This window comes from Diabrotica virgifera, chromosome 2 (assembly GCF_917563875.1).
Source record: "Diabrotica virgifera virgifera chromosome 2, PGI_DIABVI_V3a".
NCBI classification, from domain to species: Eukaryota; Metazoa; Arthropoda; class Insecta; order Coleoptera; family Chrysomelidae; genus Diabrotica; species Diabrotica virgifera.
Window position 1 is genome coordinate 32,143,418 of NC_065444.1, and position 21,175 is coordinate 32,164,592.

A 21,175-nucleotide genomic window follows, 5' to 3' on the forward strand; every position below is an offset into this window, starting at 1 on the left:
TTCGTTAACAATACCACTGTAATAATATTGTTGCTAAACAGATAAATTTTCATTGTATACCGGGTGTACCAATCAAACTGTTTTTTCCTCAAAGTTCGCATCACCCTGTGGAATATTCTAGCATATATAAAATACTGAAATTAAAACCCAACTATAGCCTCTGGTTTTCTTAACATTCTGTTTTTTGATTAATTCGTTTATGTTGGATAATAAAAAAGTTAGGTACTTTAACAACTAGACATGTTCTTGATCAATACACGGTGTTTCTAAATAAATGCGACAAACTTTAAGGGGTAATTCTGCATGAAAAAATAATGACAGTTGGCTTTATAAACGTATGTCCGCAAATGTTTCGTTTCCGAGATACGGGATGTTGAATTTTTTGTTACAAACTGACGATTTATTTATTGCTTTAAAACCAGTTGAGATATGAAAATGAAATTTGGTAGGTTTTAAGAGATAGTTATTGCGGATTTTTTTGACATAAAATTAAGAATTTAATATTCACCATTGGCGCGTATACGGGTAATATGACCGATCATATTACCCGTATGTACGCCAATGGTGAATATTAAATTCTTAATTTTGTGTCAAAAAATCCGCAATAACTATCTCTTAAAACCTAGGTACCAAATGTCATTTTCATATCTCAACTGGTTTTAAAGCAATAAATAAATCATCAGTTTGTAAGAAAAAATTCAACATCCCGCATCTCGGAAACGAAACATTTGCGGACATACGTTTATAAAGCCAACTGTCATTTTCTTTCATGCAGAAAAACGCCTTAAAGTTTGTCGCATTTATTTAGAAACACCGTGTATTGATGAAGAACATGTCTAGTTGTTAAAGTACCTAACTTTTTTATTATCCAACATAAACGAATGAATCAAAAAATAGAATGTTAAGAAAACCTGAGGCTATAGTTGGGTTTTAATTTCAGTATTTTATAAATGCTACAATATTCCACAGGGTGATGCGAACTTTGAGAAAAAAAGCACAGTTTGATTGGTACACCCGGTCCCGGTATACAATGAAAATTTAGCTATTTAGGAACAATATTACTACAGTGGTATTGTTAAAGAATTGGGCTATAACATGTTCAAAAAATCACTTAAATCGGCTAACAGGTTTTGAAAATATGAGACAACAAAAATGACCAAATTTTTAAGTGGGCCGATTTCTATGCACGTAAGTTTAGATTATCAAAAGTCTTTGAACAATAAAAACAAAAAAATTAGCAAAATCGCTTTTACAAGTTGTGAATAGATTACACACAGATAAAACAGATCTAGGCAATCAAATACAAAAACAAACTACAGATATCTATATCAAAGAAATCCGCTTATCTAAGGGTGAATCATAACAGGAATATAATAGGTTTGTTGTAGCATCAGTTTCAAACGGTTTGAAACCATCACCGAATAGTCGACCAGCGCGAGTAAAGGGAATAGCACTGGTGACTGTATTATGTTATCTCACTGACCAACTATTTGCTGACGGTTTCTGACTAGTTTGACTGTTTGCTAGAACAAAGCTATTGTAAATGAATATAACTGATATTGTAAATCAATATAAATACAGAATAAATGTTATTACATGCCATTCCAAAAGTCGATACGTTCTAGTCGGTTAAAACAGTTTACGCACTTTCCACGCACACCTCAGTGAGGTTGAAGGGTTTTGTCGTTGTGATACCAGACTATCTGGGTCAGTCTTCTGACACATTATTAGAATGGAATTATGGAATGGAATGGAACGTTATTGGAATCATAGCTTTCTAATAGCGGGCTAACCGCGGAGTTATAATAAAATTGGTAAAAGACGACTGAAACGACTATAACAACAGATCCCGTGACCACGCACTATGTGGCGTAGTGAAAGCAGTCCCATGCGTGATTCTTGTTTAATACGTGTTGTTTCTAAATATGTGGCCAAAATAAGCTATATTTCTTCGTTTAGCTGTTGGCAATAGTATAGTCGGTTCGCTAAACTCAGACACAACTGGCTAGTGATTTTAGTAAGTAATTTTGCCATAAGTAATTACTAAATAGCTAAAAAATTTTGCCAATTTTGGCAAAATTGGCAAAAAACAAAAAATTACCTACTAAAATATCTAGCCAGTTGTGTCTGAGTTTAACGAATCGACTATACGCTATGAGCTTGTAGGTAGAGGGGATAATTAAAAATTCGCGAGTGACAGTAGTGACAAGTCTGTAAGCTTTTACTGGAAATTTGACATAAATGTCAAAGTGATGAATTTAAAACATTGAAATTAAAAACATAAATAGGAAATAAATATTAGTTGGTCAAAACTGTGGTGTATATTTTTACCTTAAATATACTTACGTTTTAAATACTGAATTTAAGTTTTTTTAATATTTCGTAATATGTAATTATATATTAATCTAAGCGCCATCTACACGATAATTGTGAAAGTATCCGAAGTAAGAAATTAATATTTCATTAATAGAACGTTAAAATGATTAGCAAAATCTTAAAAAAATCGATTACAATTTAATTACTTTTTTGCGTTGTAAATATTAAGCGATAACAATTAAATAATAAATTTAAAAATTACCAGTGAAAGTTGCATTAGTAATCCGCTAGGAGCGACACCAGCGAAGCTCAGAGCGTATACCTTTATGCATTCTTTCCAGCGCTCGATCATTTGATTCTCTCTCAATCCGTGGTATTTTTAACCATAAAGCAGGTACAACCACATCTTAAAAGAATACAGATGTGACATGGTCTTTGCCTTTAAAGTGAATTCTTCAACTCCGTACCACAGTGTAGAAAGTACGTAGCATTTAATGGCACTCCATCGAGTAGTCTCTATTGCAGAATAGTGCTTTCATTTTGAAGAAACTAAACTAAAATCAACTTACCATCATCTGTGGATGTTGTAGGTACATTTGTGGCTGAGGTGATGTGACTGTTATACTACTAAACGGCGAAGTAGCGTTGGACATGGATTGGTTCATTGGTTTATAACCCGCTCCTGTTGTATCTGAAATAGGTTGTGGTGTCCAACTTGTTTTAGATCCTGTCTTGGTTCCTGGAGAATTCCACTGAACACCCCTAAAATATAAGCATAAACAATGAAAATATATCATATAAACCAACAGTATAGTTTCTAACATGTGGGACAAACAGAATCCCAAATTTCTTAAACAATAATGTCATTGTTTTGTTTATGTTCCCCAACTTCAATCAAACAATTTTACTTAGAAAAGTTGTGCAGACTCTCATTACGAACATTCTGGTAACAAATCGGCCCGGTAGCCGGTAGGTTATGATCGCCACTCGCCTAAACTGTATCTAAGCAGATCAGAACAGAAGAAAGTAACTAAGTTTAAAGTAAGGCCTGTATTCAACAACAGGCTGCATCGTAATTGTTATTATCGCCCTTCTTGCAGCCACAAAATATATGTAAGTGTGTAAGTTGAAATAGTGTAAAATTTATTTATTAGGAGACTAGCAGATTAATTCCGATTCATCTGCTTTGTGTTTACAAGGGGTGTCTTTTTAGTTTTGCATATAGCCATAAAGACAAAAAATATATAGACACAAAGTACTTTATTGCTTTTCAAAATATGTACCACCAGGATCGATACACTTTTGCATACGTTAAAACGAATTGGTAAAATAGTTATTCCAGTCTTCAGTTGACACCGGCAAAATCGCTGTTTTAAAGGCATCGCTTCTTCTGGTGACTAAAATCGCTGCTCATGCATTGAATTCTTGATTATGGGAAAGTGAAGAAGTCGTTTGGACTTAGATTGGAGCTATACGGTGGATGATTTAACAATTCGATGTCGTGAAGTTCAAAAAACTCTATTGTCTTTTGGGCAGTGTGAGCAGTTGCATTGTCCTGATGTAGGATGGTTCGCCGTTGTGTGTTGCTTTGTCTGAGTTTCGCGAAAACTTCTGGTAAACAAACGGTTATGTACCAATCAGAAGTAACCGTTCTTCGATCTTTTAAAGCAATTGTTGCCACGTGACCAGATTTTGACACAAAACCATTTTCTTTGACACACATCGTGAAACACTCACACAGCGGATTGGCGTTTATTTTCCGGTTCGTAGGAGTAAATCCAAGATTCATTGCCACTAATAATATTATAAACGTTTTTTGAGCTTCCTTTGTTGAACCGTTCCAATGTTTTTCGACACCAATTGACGCGATCTGCTTTTTGCTCTTCTGTGATTAAATGAGGGATCCAACGGGAAACCAAATTCGTAACACCCAGTTCTTCATGTAAGATGCCTCTATCTCCAGGTATGTTATACGGCGGTCATCCTTAATTAGCTGACGAACCGCATCAATATTTTGCTTTGTGACTGCTATTTTGGGTGGACCTGGCCTGGATTCGTCGCTGATACTGGGGGGGGGGGGTCCACATTGAAATTCGCAATACCAGCGGGAAATACTTCACTGGTATAATGTAATAACTATTCAATCCCAATTGCTAATTTCAAAAATTCACTTTATCTACACGACTTGTTGTATGGCAACGAAACTCTCGATTTATGTCAACAAAAGATTGAAGTTGCATTTGTGTCGAAAATTTGTTGGTGGCGCCCTCTAAGGGGCAATATGTAAAACTAAAAAACAAACTTCGTATGCATTGTAAGTATTTTATAATCAAGTATATTCAAATGGGAAATAAGCCACAATTTTACCTAAAAATGATTTTATTAACGTTTCGACGCTTAAGTCGGGTGTCGTTGTCAAAATACAAAATAATACTAAATAAATAAAATGTTGTTGCTTAGTAAAAAATTCTTCTAATAATTTATTTAATCTGACTCATTTATATCGGCAATTCAAACACGTATTATACATTTTAAAGTAGACGACTTTGAAATGATATTGCCAATATTGATGAGTTGCGTTCCTGGGACGACTTTACTATAAGATAGTTCATTCGATTACATGAAATCAATCCCAACTCAAGAATATCCGCCAATAAAAAATCATAGCATGTGATCTGTCTTTAAAAAGACAACCAAATGCAACGGTGGCACTGAAATTCTCGCGTTAGAGATTCCATAGTAAATCACGAGGGAAAACCAGGAAAAACCTCGTGATACCATCATGAGGAAAATAGGGTATGAAAATATCAACTCATGAAAAAGAACAATATAGGGTACTATGCAAACTTGAATTGGAAAAATCTAATAAAATTGAACAGAACATCAGCAAAGAGGAAATAAAAGCTTTAAAAACTTTAAAAAATGATGACTCCATAACAATCCTACCAGCGGATAAAGGAAATGCAACTGTAATAATAGATAAAGTACAATATGAGGACAAAATTACAGATCTAATTACAAATGGACCTTATACCAAATTAACGAAGAATCCAACGAAGACACTGGAAAACAAAATCTATAGAACTTTATTCAAATTTAAAAATGACCTAACGTACTATCAAAGAAAATTAATGACACCTCATTACAGTAAGACACCACATTTTTATGGAGTACCGAAAATTCACAAAACAAATATTCCACTTAGACCTATTTGTAGTACCATCAATTCTCCTTGTAGTGAACTATCAAAATTTTTATTAAATATTATAAAACCATTTGCAAATAATAATGACACATTTATAAAAAATACACAACATTTTTTAAACAAATTATCAAATATTGAATTTAATCCAAATAATATTTTAGTAAGTTTTGACATAAACAGTTTATTTACAAATGTGCCATTAGATAAAACTTTAAACATAATCAAAACGAAATTAGAAAATGATAATACATTAACAACTAGGACAAGACTAAATGTATCAGCTATAAAGGAGTTATTGACAATATGTACTAATAATACCTACTTTCAACTAAATAATGAATTCTATAAACAAAATTTTGGTCTCGCAATGGGCTCTTCTTTATCTCCGGCTAATATATTTATGGAGGATTTAGAAACTAATATCATTTCTAAACAAAATTTAAAACCCACAGTATGGTGGAGATATGTAGATGATGTGTTTTCCATATGGCCTCATAGATCGGAATTGTTGGATACGTTCCTGAATATTATAAACGATCAAGAAGAGACAATAAAGTTTACAATGGAAAAGGAATACAATAACACCCTACCTTTCCTAGATGTTTTGGTCTCAAAGAAGGATACTGGATATGAGACTCAAGTGTATAGAAAACCAACACACACCAACAGATATCTCAATTACAAATCAAATCATAACATCAACGTTAAAAAGGGAATCATTAAATCCTTATATGATAGAGCCAAAATTACTTGTTCTAACGAAAATTCATTTTTAGAAGAAAAACAATTGTTAACATCTGTTTTATTAAAAAATGATTATCCCATATCGTTTATAAATAAGGAATTGTCAAGATTGGATCGAATGGAACAGAACAACTTAGAACGGGATCCTACAACATTCACAAGAAAAAATACGAGGAAAATATCAATACCATATGTAAAAGGACTATCCGAGAAACTTAAAACAATAGGAAATAAATTCAACATATCAACAACATTCAAAACAACAAACACATTGAGATCTATTCTATCTAAAACTAAACCTAACAGTGAACAAGAAAGAACAAAGAATTGTATTTATAAAATACCTTGTGAATGCGAACAATTTTATATAGGTGAAACGTCAAGACCATTAGACGTTAGAGTAAATGAACATCAGTCTTATATAAAAAATAGAGAATTTGATAGATCTCAAATATGTCAACACGCATGGGATAATGAACATAGAGTTCAGTGGAGAGATTCAAGTATAGTCCTAAAAGAAGCAGATAGTAAAAAGAGAAAAATCAAAGAAGCGGCTCTAATTATGCTAAATGAAACCAATTGTGTCGCAAATTCCTCGGTAGAATGCAGTAGGATGTGGTTACCCATATTAAAGGAGGAAGTCAATAGAAAGAAAATACCACAATTAGTAAATCAGTAACATATCGAGTTAGTACATATTTAGTATTTTAGTATTATTTAAAATTTAAAATATCAAGTCAGAATTTGGTATTAGTTTTGAGAGTAAACTAAATGTAAACCCAAATACTTACGATGTCGGGATAGTATCACGAAGTTTTTCCTGGTTTTCCCTCGTGATTTACTATGGAATCTCTAACGCGAGAATTTCAGTGCCACCGTTGCATTTGGTTGTCTTTTTAAAGACAGATCACATGCTATGATTTTTTGTGGCGGATATTCTTGAGTTGGGATTGATTTCATGTAATCGAATGAACTATCTTTTAGTAAAGTCGTCCCAGGAACGCAACTCATCAATATTGGCAATATCATTTTAAAGTCGTCTACTTTAAAATGTATAATACGTGTCTGAATTGCCGATATAAATGAGTCAGATTAAATAAATTATTAGAAGAATTTTTTACTAAGCAACAACATTTTATTTATTTAGTATTATTTTGTATTTTGACAACGACACCCGACTTGGGCGTCGAAACGTTAATAAAATCATTTTTAGGTAAAATTGTGGCTTATTTCCCATTTGAATATACTTGATTATAAAAATGCCACAAGAAAATAGCTTCAGAACAACAGTAAGTATTTTAATTTTAATATGATAAATGAAAAACCTGACTTACTTTGGAGCTGTTCTACTATTGATAGAAAGATTTTCTGCTAGAGATGCTAGGCTCGATTCCAAATCACCCGTAAGTAGACCGTTGGAAGAAGATGGCTGGTTGTTGTTTTCAATTATATTTGCTGTATTATTTACTTGTTTACCGTCAATATTTGACGGTTGAAGAACCCCTCCTAAGGCATCAAAGTTGGTCCCTAATAAAAACAAACCATAAATTAACAGTGAAGTGAAAGGTAATTTATATTTTATCTCGATTCAGAGACAAGGCGTCTGTACCGACGACGGTGATACCAGAAACAGCGCTGTCTGCAGATTATGCCTTGCCACTGAATCGAGATAAAATATAAATTTCCTTTCACTTCTATCTTTACTCAGATTGTGAGTATTAAGAACAATTTCTTGTACCTATTCCTATATGAAGGAAAACAGGGTGTGATTGAATATTGTAGAATCCTTTCCGTTTTCTATTTCGTCGTCTCTTAGCCTTGAAATTGGTAGAAGGCAGAGATGCAGGATGTTAACAAAGAATGGTTCTAATAAGGAAGGTTTCTCGATTTAAATTAGTGTATATATATATATATATATATATATATATATATATATATATATATATATATATATATATATATATATATATATATATTGATGCACGTTAAGTTGTGACTTCCGGTATACAGAAGAGGCTGTCCGACTTCCACCTTTTCTACTAGGAATTATTTTTTTAAAATTGTGTATTTGGTAAAAGGGGGACTTATAAAATGGGTCTACCTATTGAGGAGAAAGGATTTACCAAAATAAATTTTGTATATATATACGTATATACCGAAGCGTACAGCATACGTTATGGCTTCCATATATAGGGTAGTTCAAGGCGCGTTGTCACTTCCAGCTGTGTTGTCATATTTTGGAAGTCACAACGACTCGTCTGCTAGATTTACCTCCTATTTTGAGCGTAATGTGTGATCTTTTGAAACTTTTACTGTGAATACAGTTGTCTGTGTTTTAAAGTTGTCTATTTAAATTAAAATATTGATATTCTTTTGATTATACAGGTTTACAAAAAATACATTTCGGACTATTTGACGAAACCATATGACTAGGGGGTTTTTGGGGTCGCTGGTTACGAATCCGGGGTTCGCTAACCTCTATCACGTCAGGTAAAGGTTATTTCAAGGACAAATCAAGATAAATCGACAGTCGCTCTGAAAAAGTATATTAGGAGGTTTTTGGGGTCGCTTATAACGAATCCAGGATCCGCTGACCTCTATCACGTCTAGCTGAAGGTCATTCATTTCGAGGTCAAATCAAGATAAATCAACACAATCGCTGTGAAAAAGTATATTAGGGTGTTTTTGGGGTCCCTGATCACAAAACTGGGGCCCGTTGAGCTCAACCACGTCAGGTAAAGGCCATTTCAAGGTCAAATCAATTTTGTTAACTCCTCCTGATTTGAACTTGAAATGACCTTTACATGACGTGGTAGAGCTCAACGGACCGCAGTTTTCATGATCAGCGACCCCAAAACTCCCTATACTTTCAGAGCGATTGTGTCAATTTATGTTGATTTGACCTTAAAATGACGTTGAACTAGACGAGATAGAGGTCAGCGGACTCCGGATTCGTCTTCAGCGACCCCAAGAACCCCCTAATATACTTTTTCAGAGCGACTGTCGATTTATCTTGATTTGACCTTGAAATGACCTTTACCTGACGCGATAGAGGTGAGCAGACCCCGGATTTGTGATCAGCCACTCCAAAAACCCCCTTGTCATATGGTTTCGTCAAATTGTCCGAAATTTAGTTTTTTTTTGTAAACTTGTGTTATTTATGATAATATGATTGATATTTATTTTACAAAAATACTAATATATTATTATTACTGTAAAATGGATTTATTGGAATTAATTAAAAAAGTGTTAATAGTAAGTCATTTATTTATGAAAATTATATCAAAAATGTTAATAAATAAATTTGAACTTATAGAAAATTTTAATATTTTAGATTTTATTACAGGCACCGTCCTTTTAATTTTTGATGTACCAATAATAATATGTAATAAAAAATTAAATGGCTAAACACTCCAGGTGGGGATTAGCCGCTAAAAAGCTATCTAGATCCATCTTTTTCGAGCAGATTTTTCCCAATCTGCTACTCGATACTATTGACTATGCTTCTCCATTTCTTTCTATCCTCTTTCTTTTTCTGCTAGTCTCTAATTCCTGCCCTATATAAATCTTCCTTTAATTCCTGTAACCATTTATTCTAGTTCCTCCGCGTCTGCTTCTAACTCCGGGTCTCCATTGTAAAATTGAGTTTATAGTTGTTGCGCTACCTGCTCTCCATATATGCCCCAAAAATCCAACTCTGTGCCCAAATCTGAAAATCTGGAATAATATCTACCCGGGTCGAAACATTTTTTTTAATATATGAAAATAGTTATTTATGAAACGGAGCGAGTGCTATACATCGCGTAAGTTCGCAAAAAGTACTTCACGCACAATTTCATACAATATTTTATCTAGGATAAACAAATAAAAATACTGTAACTCTTCGTCACTGGAATTCATTTCTATTCTACAATTTTTAGAACTTTGACATATAAAAATTCTAATTTCTTTCAAACCACAAAACTGTCAAATTTTTATGTGTAATGTATTGCTCATTATGTCATCACCTCTCTTGTGCTCTGCACAAGAGATCTAAGGTTAGAGCTAAGAATAAGGTTGGCTAGGTGCTACGTTTTCTCGACTCTGTTTTACGGAATGGAAGCTTGGACCTTGAATGCGGCATCAATGAAAAAACTGGAATCATTCGAGATGTGGGTATATAGAAGAATTCTAAAAATATCATGGACAGAACACGTCACAAACAAAGAGGTTCTGAGAAAGGTGAATAAAGAAATGGAAGTCTTAAATACAATTAAAACCAGAAAATTGGAATATCTCGGACATATTACACGTGGAGAGAGATACAACTTGCTCCAACTCATTATGCACGGAAAGATTCAAGGAAAAAGAAGCATAGGGAGACGCAGAATATCGTGGTTGCGCAACCTGAGAGAATGGTACGGATGTACATCAAACGAACTTTTCAGAGCAGCCGTCTCCAAGGTCCGAATAGCTATGATGATTGCCGACCTCCGTCGCGGAGATGGCACTTGAAGAAGAAGAAGATGTCATCAGCATGAAACGCGAAAGTTAAGAAAGAATATTTGATTATATGAAAGTGTGTTAAAAACAGTGAGAAAAAGTAAATCCCATTTAAAATACATTGTTACTTCATGCTTACTTTAAAGCACTGCTATCTATAATGACAGTTTTCACAAACTAAAAATTTATATATAATATGACATAGAGTAGATAAAAGTCATTTATTAATTATTAATTGATTATAGTCAGAAGAAAATTAGATCATGCACCCCTTGTTTTTTTATAATTGTTAACATACTAAATTACATATCCAATAATTATTGTTATCCATTAAATAGATCGATGCAGATCGGCCTTATATCGGATCCTTTTCTATTAGTCCGTTCGCTGACGGTAAAATATTGCAAAACCCATAAATTTTAAAAAACCACTTAAGATTGACATGAAATTTGGCATACACATAGGTAACATATCAAAGAAGAAAATTGATATTGTGCCGATGTTTTCTTTTGCCATGGGGGTGACTTTCACCTCGTCTAGGGATGAAAAAATATACGTTTAAAATAAGTCCGGAAATGGATTAACTGACTAATTCTAAGGAACTATTGTTCTTTTTTGTTCATTTTTCAACAAAAAAAAACACATTTTAACGGTTTTTTTGCAATTAACTCAAAAAGTAAGTATTTTATCGAAAAAAACATTCTTAAGAAAAATACAGCCCATAAAAAAATGGTGTACTTATGTATGAGATCCCTAGACCCAGTAAAAGAAGAGTTGTAACTAATGACAAATAGGTTCATACACGTCAAATTTCAAATTGAATATTCCAACGTGAAGTATCAAAAACTAAAGCACTTTTTGGGGAACACTCATTACAACTTTTTTGTAATGTTTAAAAAAAGGTTAAAAAGTTTTTAGCATTAAATTAAGGAAGTTAGCAAATAAAATTTATCGTCACCACTTCACAAGTTGATTTACTCGTGTATGTATTGTTTATAAATATGATCTGTAAGCTTCATTGGTTCAAAGTGCTTATTTTTGAAGGGGATGTAATTGAAAGGGATTGAACTAGTCACTAACCAACTGTGTATGCCAATTTTGAACAGCCATATCTTAACCAATATTTGTCTCAAAGAAAAAAACATAATCCTAAATATTCAGAAAAGCAAAACCTACATTTTTTACACTTTGTAATTTTTGGTAGCAGTAATAAATTTTATGTCATTTTGAAAAAAAAAGCATCTCTTTCAAAATTTAAACAATTTTACTTTAAAACCCAATTTTTTCAAAAATTAGCCCTTTACTTAGCCCGAATTAAGGGGTGATTTTCGGAGTTTTTTAAGAAAAATAGGACCTACTTTATTTTGAAAGTATCTTTCTTAATTTTAACGCTAGAAACTTTTTTAGAAAACATAAAAAAGATTTTTTTAAAACTTTAAAAAGTTGTAATAAGTTTTCTCAGAACAGTGTATCATTTTTTAGTTGCTATCATTTTTTGGTTATTTCACGTGAAATTATTCATTTTTAAATTTGACGAATATGAACCTGTTTCCTGTTTTACATTAGCTACAAAGCTACAACTTTGCTTCTACTGATTCTAAAAAGTTATACGTACATCAATTTTGTTACTTTATAAGCTATATTTTTAATGTTTTTCCCGACAACATACTTACTTTTTGAGTTATTGGCAAAAAAAACCGTATAAAAGTGTTTTTTTGATGATAAATTGACATATTGACTCGCAAATAACTCAAAAAGTATTAACTTAGTGAAAAAATTCTATATAACAAAAGTTGCTTAGAATTAGTTAGTTTATCCATTTCCGAACTTATTTTGAACGTATATTTTTCCCCTCCGATTAGAGGAGAAACTCAACCCCCAGGGCAAAATTTTCTTTTCACTTTTTTCTTTTACATGGGTCCTATGTGTAAGCTAAATTTCACGTCAATCCGTTCTTTAAAATTTGGAGCAAAAACCGTTAATGAACTATACTATCTCCGTAAGATCGTAAAAAACGAATCAGAATATTTCTATCGACTAAGATACAACCTGGAATACCTACTTTCAATACACCAATAATAATTATTATTGCGTTTTTTATAAATGCATAAAAGCATAATATTTTAGTGCATATTTCAATTCAACTGTTTTTTGCATAATTTAAGGTTTTTTAAGTGCATATTTCCCGATCTCTATTAATTTAATGTATTTCTCCACGAGTTTACAGCAAAAATCTTGATAATTATGTTTGTTTTGACTGTTTTGTTTGTATAATTATTGTTTTATCATACAGTCAAAGTCTCCCTTCAATCCCAAACATTTTTAAAAGAAAATACAATTTTTTATTGGATATGTTCAATCAAGCAGACATTCCGTTAACATTTTTAGTCACAACATAATATCAATGTTAAAGTATTATTAGAGCAACGCGTTATGGTGTCACATTTCTTTTAATGACCGACACACAAAATATTTTAATGACCGATCCCACACTAGAACCAGATTTTTATTATCTACTGCTTATCAGGTAAAGAGTTATCAAATATCACTCGTTGTCATCTCTGTGTTAATTTGAAATAATAAAATATAAATATTGTAGTTTTGTATTCTAAAATATTTGGAAAAAATACCTATGTATTTTTTTTTTCATTTAGGTACACATCATTTTAAGGGATTGTCCGGAAGAGTACAGGCTCAATATATCGGCAAATGAATTTTGTTTTAAATACCGTCCGTATAGAGGAGGTGCTCGTTGGGGATAGGCGCAAAATCTTAGTCCAGTGCTAATTAAATGCATTAATTTTTTTCGAATTCTGAGAAAACTAATAAGTATTTTTGAAAAATTTAAACGCAGAATGGAAGCTTACATTATTACCGAGGGCAGAAAGTCCATGAAAACTTATATAATGTTTATTTTAATAACTTATATACCTAATATATGTTTATTTTAATAAAGATAATGAGATGAAAAAACAAGAGAAAAGTTAGTATGATTTTTAATTTCGAATATTTCATTCAAAAGAAACTTTTTTTTATTCTAAGGGACTTTCGGTCCCCCGTAATAATGTTATCTTTCATTCTGGGTGTATGTTTTAAAAAATATTTATTAGTTTTCTCAGGATTCGAAAAAAATAAATGTATTTAAATAGCATTGGACAGAAATTTTGCGCCTACCCCCTTAAGAGAGAGTTTACTGTATTTTATATTATTACTAGAATTTATTACTTTAAACTTTTTATCGCTCTTGATTCATTTTATCGTGTATTTAATTCCATTCAATTGTAATTGTACATTCAATTTTTTTGTAATTTTTACACGTTTTATTACTTTCGAAATAACAATAACTATAAAATCGATTTTTCAGCCTACTTGGGTCAAAAAAATACACATTTTTCGGAAATTTCGTTAAATGAGAACATTTACCTACATTTCTTGTATTTAAGCTTTTAATAAGATTTTTAAAAATAATTTAGATTATTTAATAGATACATTCACCGGCACGAAAAACGGGCACCCCAAAAAATGGGTCATTTTTGATGGCTCGTACCTCCTAAACCTATTCTCCGATTTAAGTATTTCTTTAATATGTTATAGCCTTATTCTTTAACTATATCGCTGTAATAATATTGTTTCTAGACAGGTAAATTATCATTGTATACTGGGCGTACCAATCAAACTGTTTTTTTTTTCAATTTTCACAACACTCTGTGGAATATTCTAGCCTTTATACAATATTGAAATTAAAACCCAACTATAGCCCCAGGTTTTCTTAATGTTCTGTTTGTTATTCATTCGCTTATGTTGGATAATAAAAAAGTTAGGGACTTTAACAACTAAACATGTTCTTTATCAATACATGGTGTTTCTAAATAAGTGCGACAAACTTTAAGGGGTAATTCTGCATGAAAAAATAATGATCGTTTACTTGATAAAGCTATGTCCGCAAATGCTTGCAAATATAAAATTATTTTGCCAAACGATCATTATTTTTTCATGCAGAAATTACCCCTTAGAGTTTGTCGCACTTATATTTAGAAACACCTGTATCGATAAAGAACATGGCTAGTTGTTAAAGTCCTTAACTTTTTTATTATCCAACGTAAGCGAATGAATAAAAAAACAGAATGTTAATAAAACCTGGAGCTATAGTTCGGCTTTAATTTAAATATTTTATAAAGGCTAGAATATTCCACAGGATGTTGTGAAAATTGAGAAAAAAACCCAGTTTGATTGGTACACCCGGTATACAATGAAAATTTACCTGTCTATCAACAATGTTATCATAGCTATATTGTTAAATAATAAGGCTATAACATATTAAAAAAATTACTTAAATCGGACTAAAGGTTTGGGAGATACGAGACATCAAAAATTGCCCATTTTTTTGGGGTGCCCGTTTTTCGTGCCGGTGAGTGTAGATTAAATTAGAAGTTCATTGTAAAAAAGGAAGTAAACAAAAACACGAGAAAAATGAATTTATATAAGTAAATAGGTAAGTAAATATTATAGATTAAAATAAGTACAGAAAATATATAATTATAGAGATATATATACACTTATTGTACCTTCATTTAAGGCTAACTTTAAAAGTAAAGCAGATCTGCTATTATTCATGTTTAAAAACAAAAGGCACACAAAACACTAAGTACGATTAGGACCGCGAATCTACAACAGATAAATGTCTGGAAACCGTTACACAGGGTTGCCAAAAAACGGAAGTCACACCGAGCGGTGTGGTATACGGAAGACGCTACGCGTTGTCTACATAACCTGTATAGTAGCACGGGAGCGACACTAGCGCTGGTGATATACCGTCGAACTAAAATCTGATCTTATGAGTATGTTAGATACGATATGACTTCCAGCGAAATTTTTAATATAAGCCTTCTGATACCATCTAGTAGCCAAATTCGTAAAAATATAGGCAAAGCGTTGTGACTTCCGAAATCGGAAGTCATAACGGTATATATGAAGTAACAACGTATTACGAGAATCTACTTTGGAAGTCACATGGATACATGTATCAATATATATATATATATATATATATATATATATATATATATATATATATATATATATATATATATTCAAAGTGATTATTTCGACCAAAAACAATAAATAAATCTGTAGGAAATATCAGGTATGTGGTCTATAATAAAAAATCTTTATTTTTTTTTTTTTTTTTTCTAAAAACTATATATATATATATATATATATATATATATATATATATATATATATCGGTTTTAAAACGTTCTCCTACGTCTTCCGATGCCTAGTCGCCATTCACTTCGGTCCATCCAAAGGTCTTCATCCAACTCAAAATTAGTGTATATTAGAGACTTTAAAACACACAATTAAAAATGAAACACATTCACTTGTAAGAAGAATAAAAAATGATCAAAGGGAACGTTTTTCGAAAGAAAGGGAACATGATTTTTATATTCTACAATAGGAAATATAGAGCTTTATAAGAGGTCAAAGAACGGAGGTAAGGGAAGCAAAACAAATAGAAAAGGATACATATAGTGACTATCTCTAAAAGCTCTATGAAGAGGAAGAACAGATGACGCTAGAACCGGAAACACCAGAAACTACCACAGATGAGGAAATTAATATAAGGACACAGGAAGTTCGAAAAACCCTTCAAATGCTGAAGATTAGAACAACTGCAGGTAAAGACGGAATACCAAACGGATTACTGAAATATTCTGGAGCAGCAATGACAGAACAATTAACAAAATTAAGTAATAAAATTATAAAACAATAAAAAGCCGGAAGAGTGAAGAACGAGCAAACTAATTCTACTAATCAAAAAAGGAGATAAAAACAGCCGAAAAACTACAGAGGTATCAACTTATTAAATACGGTCCTAAAACTTATAATTAAAATTTTACAGAACTAATTAATCAGAGGATAGGTTTAGCAGGTGAACAACAGGATTTTCGTACCGGAAGATCGTGTACAGATGCAATCACTAGAGTAATATAGATCAGCATTTCTATGTCCGATTGCCTTAAAGAAAGCATTTGACAGAGTGATACTTAAAGATGTAATCCATCTTCTGTATAATAGAAAAGTTCTCCTAGGTATCATAAAAACTACTGAAAACATCTACCAAAACAACAACATGGAAGTTAGAGTAGATAAACAACTTACAGAACCAATAGACATAGGCAGCGGAATAAGGCAGGGTGACTCATCGAACCCTATTTTCTTCAAATTTAATCATGGATAAAACCATAATATAAAGGCGTCAACAAAGGAAGAAGATGCAGAATGGGAAACAAAGAAAAAAAGAGGCCAAGAGAATCTGCAAAGATTAGTCCATAGATTTAACATAAGAGCAAAAGAAGTCAATATGACAATCTCATCTCAGCAAAACTAGAACAATAGTTATCAGCAAAGAACCAATCAGATGTAAAATATAAGTTGATGGCATCAATATTGAATAAGTACATATTGGAAATAAAATACCTTGGAATTGCACTGTCCAGCTACGGAAACCTGGACAAAGATGTGAGCAATAAAGTACAAAAAGCAAATAGACTAGCAGGATTATTTAATAACACTATGGCAAAACCAACATATTAACACTGATATGAAGTCAAGAATTTATAAAGCCAGTGTACGACCAATAATGACATATGCACCAGAAACAAGACCCGACACAACCACAACACAAAGACTACTGGAAACGGCAGAGATGAGATTACTGAGAATTACTGGAAATATGCTGAGAGATCGAAAGAGGAATGAAGACATTAGAACAAGACGTAACGTATGGTGTATAAAAAAATTGACACCAAATAGAAAAAAGACTGGAATAACCATATAAGCAGAATGTAGGAGACGTTACTTACCTTTTGATTCCGAGGCTCCAAAAACAGAAGCAAAATTATTTTCAGTCACAAACAACGAAGCATTCGGCATGCCCGAAGTATTTCCTGGACTCAGTACACTAAAAGCTGAAAGAACAACATCATTTTTATTAAAAATGAAACTACTAATAATATGCATACATACCATTTCCATTTGACATCCAAATATTGTTCTGCTGAGGTATTTGAGGTGCAAATGCATTTGCAGCATTTGCATTGGAAGGGCTGAAGGCGTCTGAAAAAGGATTTGATAGTTGCAGCAAATCGTCCGATGCTTTCAGGTTAGGCGGTGTCTGTTGCTCATCCGCAAATAGATCGAATGACGGAGAACTTACGAACTGAGATGAAGAGCTACTGTTGGATGCTGACGATGGAGTGTTGTTCAAGAAAGGATTGTTGATTGTGGTTGTTGGTGAAGATACCTTAGACTAACAGAAAAAATATGGTAGTGTTAACTAAACACCAAATAAAAAATGTCAGTTTTTGACAAAATTCCTAGAATCACATCAAATTCATGAACAAAACACGAAAACTAAATGTTTCTTCTGAATGTCTGCAATGATTGAACAAAATACTGCAAACAAATCAATATTCTTTATGTCATACTATGCTTTGTTTTTAAACCCGGAGGAGTAAACTAAAAATACTGATTCACACCCAAAAAAGACACTATAAAAATCACCAAATGGTGATTTTTCTTTGGTTGATCATGTCGGCCTTCGACAGTAATCCATAATTATTATATTATACTAATATGTCGCTAAAGAGTTCTAAAAACAACTGCTTTTTATATAAAAGCACACTAAAAATGTAAAAATTAAAGAAATAACGTAGAAACACACAAAAAATCGCCGATATAACTTGATTAACCTATGAAATGCAAATAGTGTCAAAATTTCATAACAGTGGAGTAAACTTGCCTGAAGTTGGACCACTTACAAACAAGCATGAAATGCAAATAGTGTCAAAATTTCATAACAGTGGAGTAAACTTGCCTGAAGTTGGACCACTTACAAACAAGCATTACGGCGCAGTAAATTTGAATTATTCCTCCGGGTTTAAAAACAGGGCATAGTTCATTATTGTGCTTTTAATGCTTAGTTACCAACTACATAATAGTGTAAAAATTACAAAATGTGGAATTAAATTATTATAACTACATATTATTATTCAATGGAATTCACATAAAACTGGCAATTCTAAAAAGATCCGGTGATATAGATCGCCAGCAGCAAATGTGGATTCATGTTTCATTGTCTGCTTATCAAGTTTGTGTAAGGAAAAGCCAGATCTAGAAGGTATGCCTGCTAGCGTCCCTGAAACCTCCTTTTTTGAAGATATACTACCCTTTATCCTTCTTCAGCAACGGACGTACTCTTCCATCCACCATGCCTCTTCAACGTTGCCATACTGGCTCCAGCGTCTGTCAGAAGAGTTGCCGGTGTTCGACGCAGCCAGATCTGTATGTTTATCAGAATCGCTCAAACCCAGATATTTTGAAATGATTTTTCCAAATGTATTTATCTATATGCCTTATCTATAGGCCAGAAAAAGAATGTTTCTGGACAACCACGTTGCCGTAAAGACATGTAACCTATTATTAGCTTCAAACTATTCATTTTGTCTTCGTCAATAATGGGAAAAACACGCCATTTGTCGGATGTTGTTTCTGGTATGTTTACCACAACAGCTGATTGTCTATCTTCTACGTGAGTAATTAGCATATTCACCAGTTTGCTCATTAAAAACGTCTCATCCGGTGCTTCATGGAAAAATTTTAAAACATCTTCTCTAGGGACAATTGTAAGACTTTTTTGGCAGGTATCCTTTTGGCCCTTTCTTTAAATATTCGCTTAACTGATGGTAATTAGCGGTGTTAATATTTTTATTTACTATTAGAGCCCCCGCAGACTGCAGACTTTTTATCGGTCGATAGTTTGGTCGGCTTCTTAATCCGTACAGAGAGGTATGCACATGTGCACATTACACCGATTCAGTATCGGCCGATAAAAAAGTTTGATGGGCTTCCCGATTGCCTTCAAACTAATCTGTGGGCCAACTATTGGCCGATGGTTTAATCAGTATTGACTAACTAGGACTTGCGCACACACGCCGATTATTTTATCGGTCGATAGTTCAATTCTCTCCTAGTTTTTGTGTGCGATACTCGTGCCAAGCGAATATTTTTCTGTCTAATTCACAATCGTTAACTGTAGAAACCTGGGTGGTCCAATTAGTATGACTAGTGCATTCAGTAGCACTACAACGATTAGTAAATAGCATCAAATCAGCATAAAATATGGATTACAAATGAACGTTAAGGTGATACAGTAGCGATCAACAGGTAGCCAAAACGCGTTCCAAGATTGCGGCTGTAATTTTGAATATTTTTTAGAGATATTTGGCACACGTATTCGTAATATAATAAAGAATGGCGGTACAGAGCCCAATTTGAAAAATATATTAATATGTGGAAATTACTCTGTAATTAAATACAATATTAAAAAAACGAGCCTGTACCGCCATTAAGAAGAACAAAAAAATACACTTTCCTCAAATAAACTTTTTTATCCGATGCCTAGATTTTGTGTCATTTTGGAACTACTAAAATTTTTTATTTCATTAGTAGTTCCAAAATGACACAAAATCTAGGCATCGGATAAAAAAGTTTATTTGAAGAAAGTGTATTTTTTTGTTATTCTTAATGGCGGTACAGGCTCGTTTTTTTAATGTTGTATTTAATTACAGAGTAATTTCCACATATTAATATATTTTTCAAATTGGGCTCTGTACCGCCATTCTTTATTATATTACGAATACGTGTGCCAAATATCTCTAAAAAATATTCAAAATTACAGCCGCAATCTTGAAACGCGTTTTCGCTACCTGTTGATCGCTACTGTTTCCTCTTAAGAAAACCAAGTTCATGATTATTTCTAAGCAACACACAGTAGGAAGTCTAGATATCGGAGGAAAACAAGTAGACAGAGTGAATAACTACAAATATCTGGGAACCTGGGTAACAGAAACAACGCCCAAGGTAGAGAAATCAGGGCACGTATCGAAATTGCAAGAAAAGCATTTATAAAAATGAAAAAAATGTTTGTTAATCGAGACCTTCCTCTGGAGCTGAAAATAAACCCTAAGATGCTACGTGTTCTCGACTTTGTTGTATGGAATGGAAAGCTGGACACTAAAGGTAGACAACATAAAGAAGTTGGAAGCATTTGAGATGCGATGCTATAGAAGGATTTTGAAAATACCATGGATCCAACGAGTTAGGAATGCAGAAGTCTTAAAAAGGCTACAAAAGGATTGCGAGGTGATAAAGAACATCAAAACAATTTTATTGTTTTGATTTTTATTTAACTATTACTAGAGGTGCGAAATATGCTGATAAAATGCAGGGTAAATATCCATTTAGGAGAAAAGATCCATAGGTAGAAGAAGAATTTCCTGGCTGAGAAACTTAAGAGAGTGGTATAGTTCCAGCTCAATAGATATTTTCAGAGCAGCCGCCAATAAGGTACCGATAACTGTGATG

The 21,175-nt window shown here is 32.7% G+C and overlaps 1 protein-coding gene across 2 annotated transcripts in view; it reads right to left on the reverse strand.

Annotated features, from left to right (window-relative positions):
• The window catches only part of LOC114327278 (phosphatidylinositol-binding clathrin assembly protein LAP-like), a 110,517-nt gene that overhangs the window by 13,032 nt on the left and 76,310 nt on the right, over positions 1 to 21,175 (reverse strand). For both annotated transcript variants that reach the window (XM_050643567.1, XM_050643566.1), the window contains exons 9-12: positions 17,777 to 18,059; positions 17,614 to 17,718; positions 7,600 to 7,792; positions 2,886 to 3,078 (exon numbers count right to left, since the gene is read on the reverse strand). In XM_050643567.1, the coding sequence (XP_050499524.1) occupies positions 2,886 to 3,078; positions 7,600 to 7,792; positions 17,614 to 17,718; positions 17,777 to 18,059 (774 nt within the window). The remainder of the gene's footprint in view (positions 1 to 2,885; positions 3,079 to 7,599; positions 7,793 to 17,613; positions 17,719 to 17,776; positions 18,060 to 21,175) is intronic.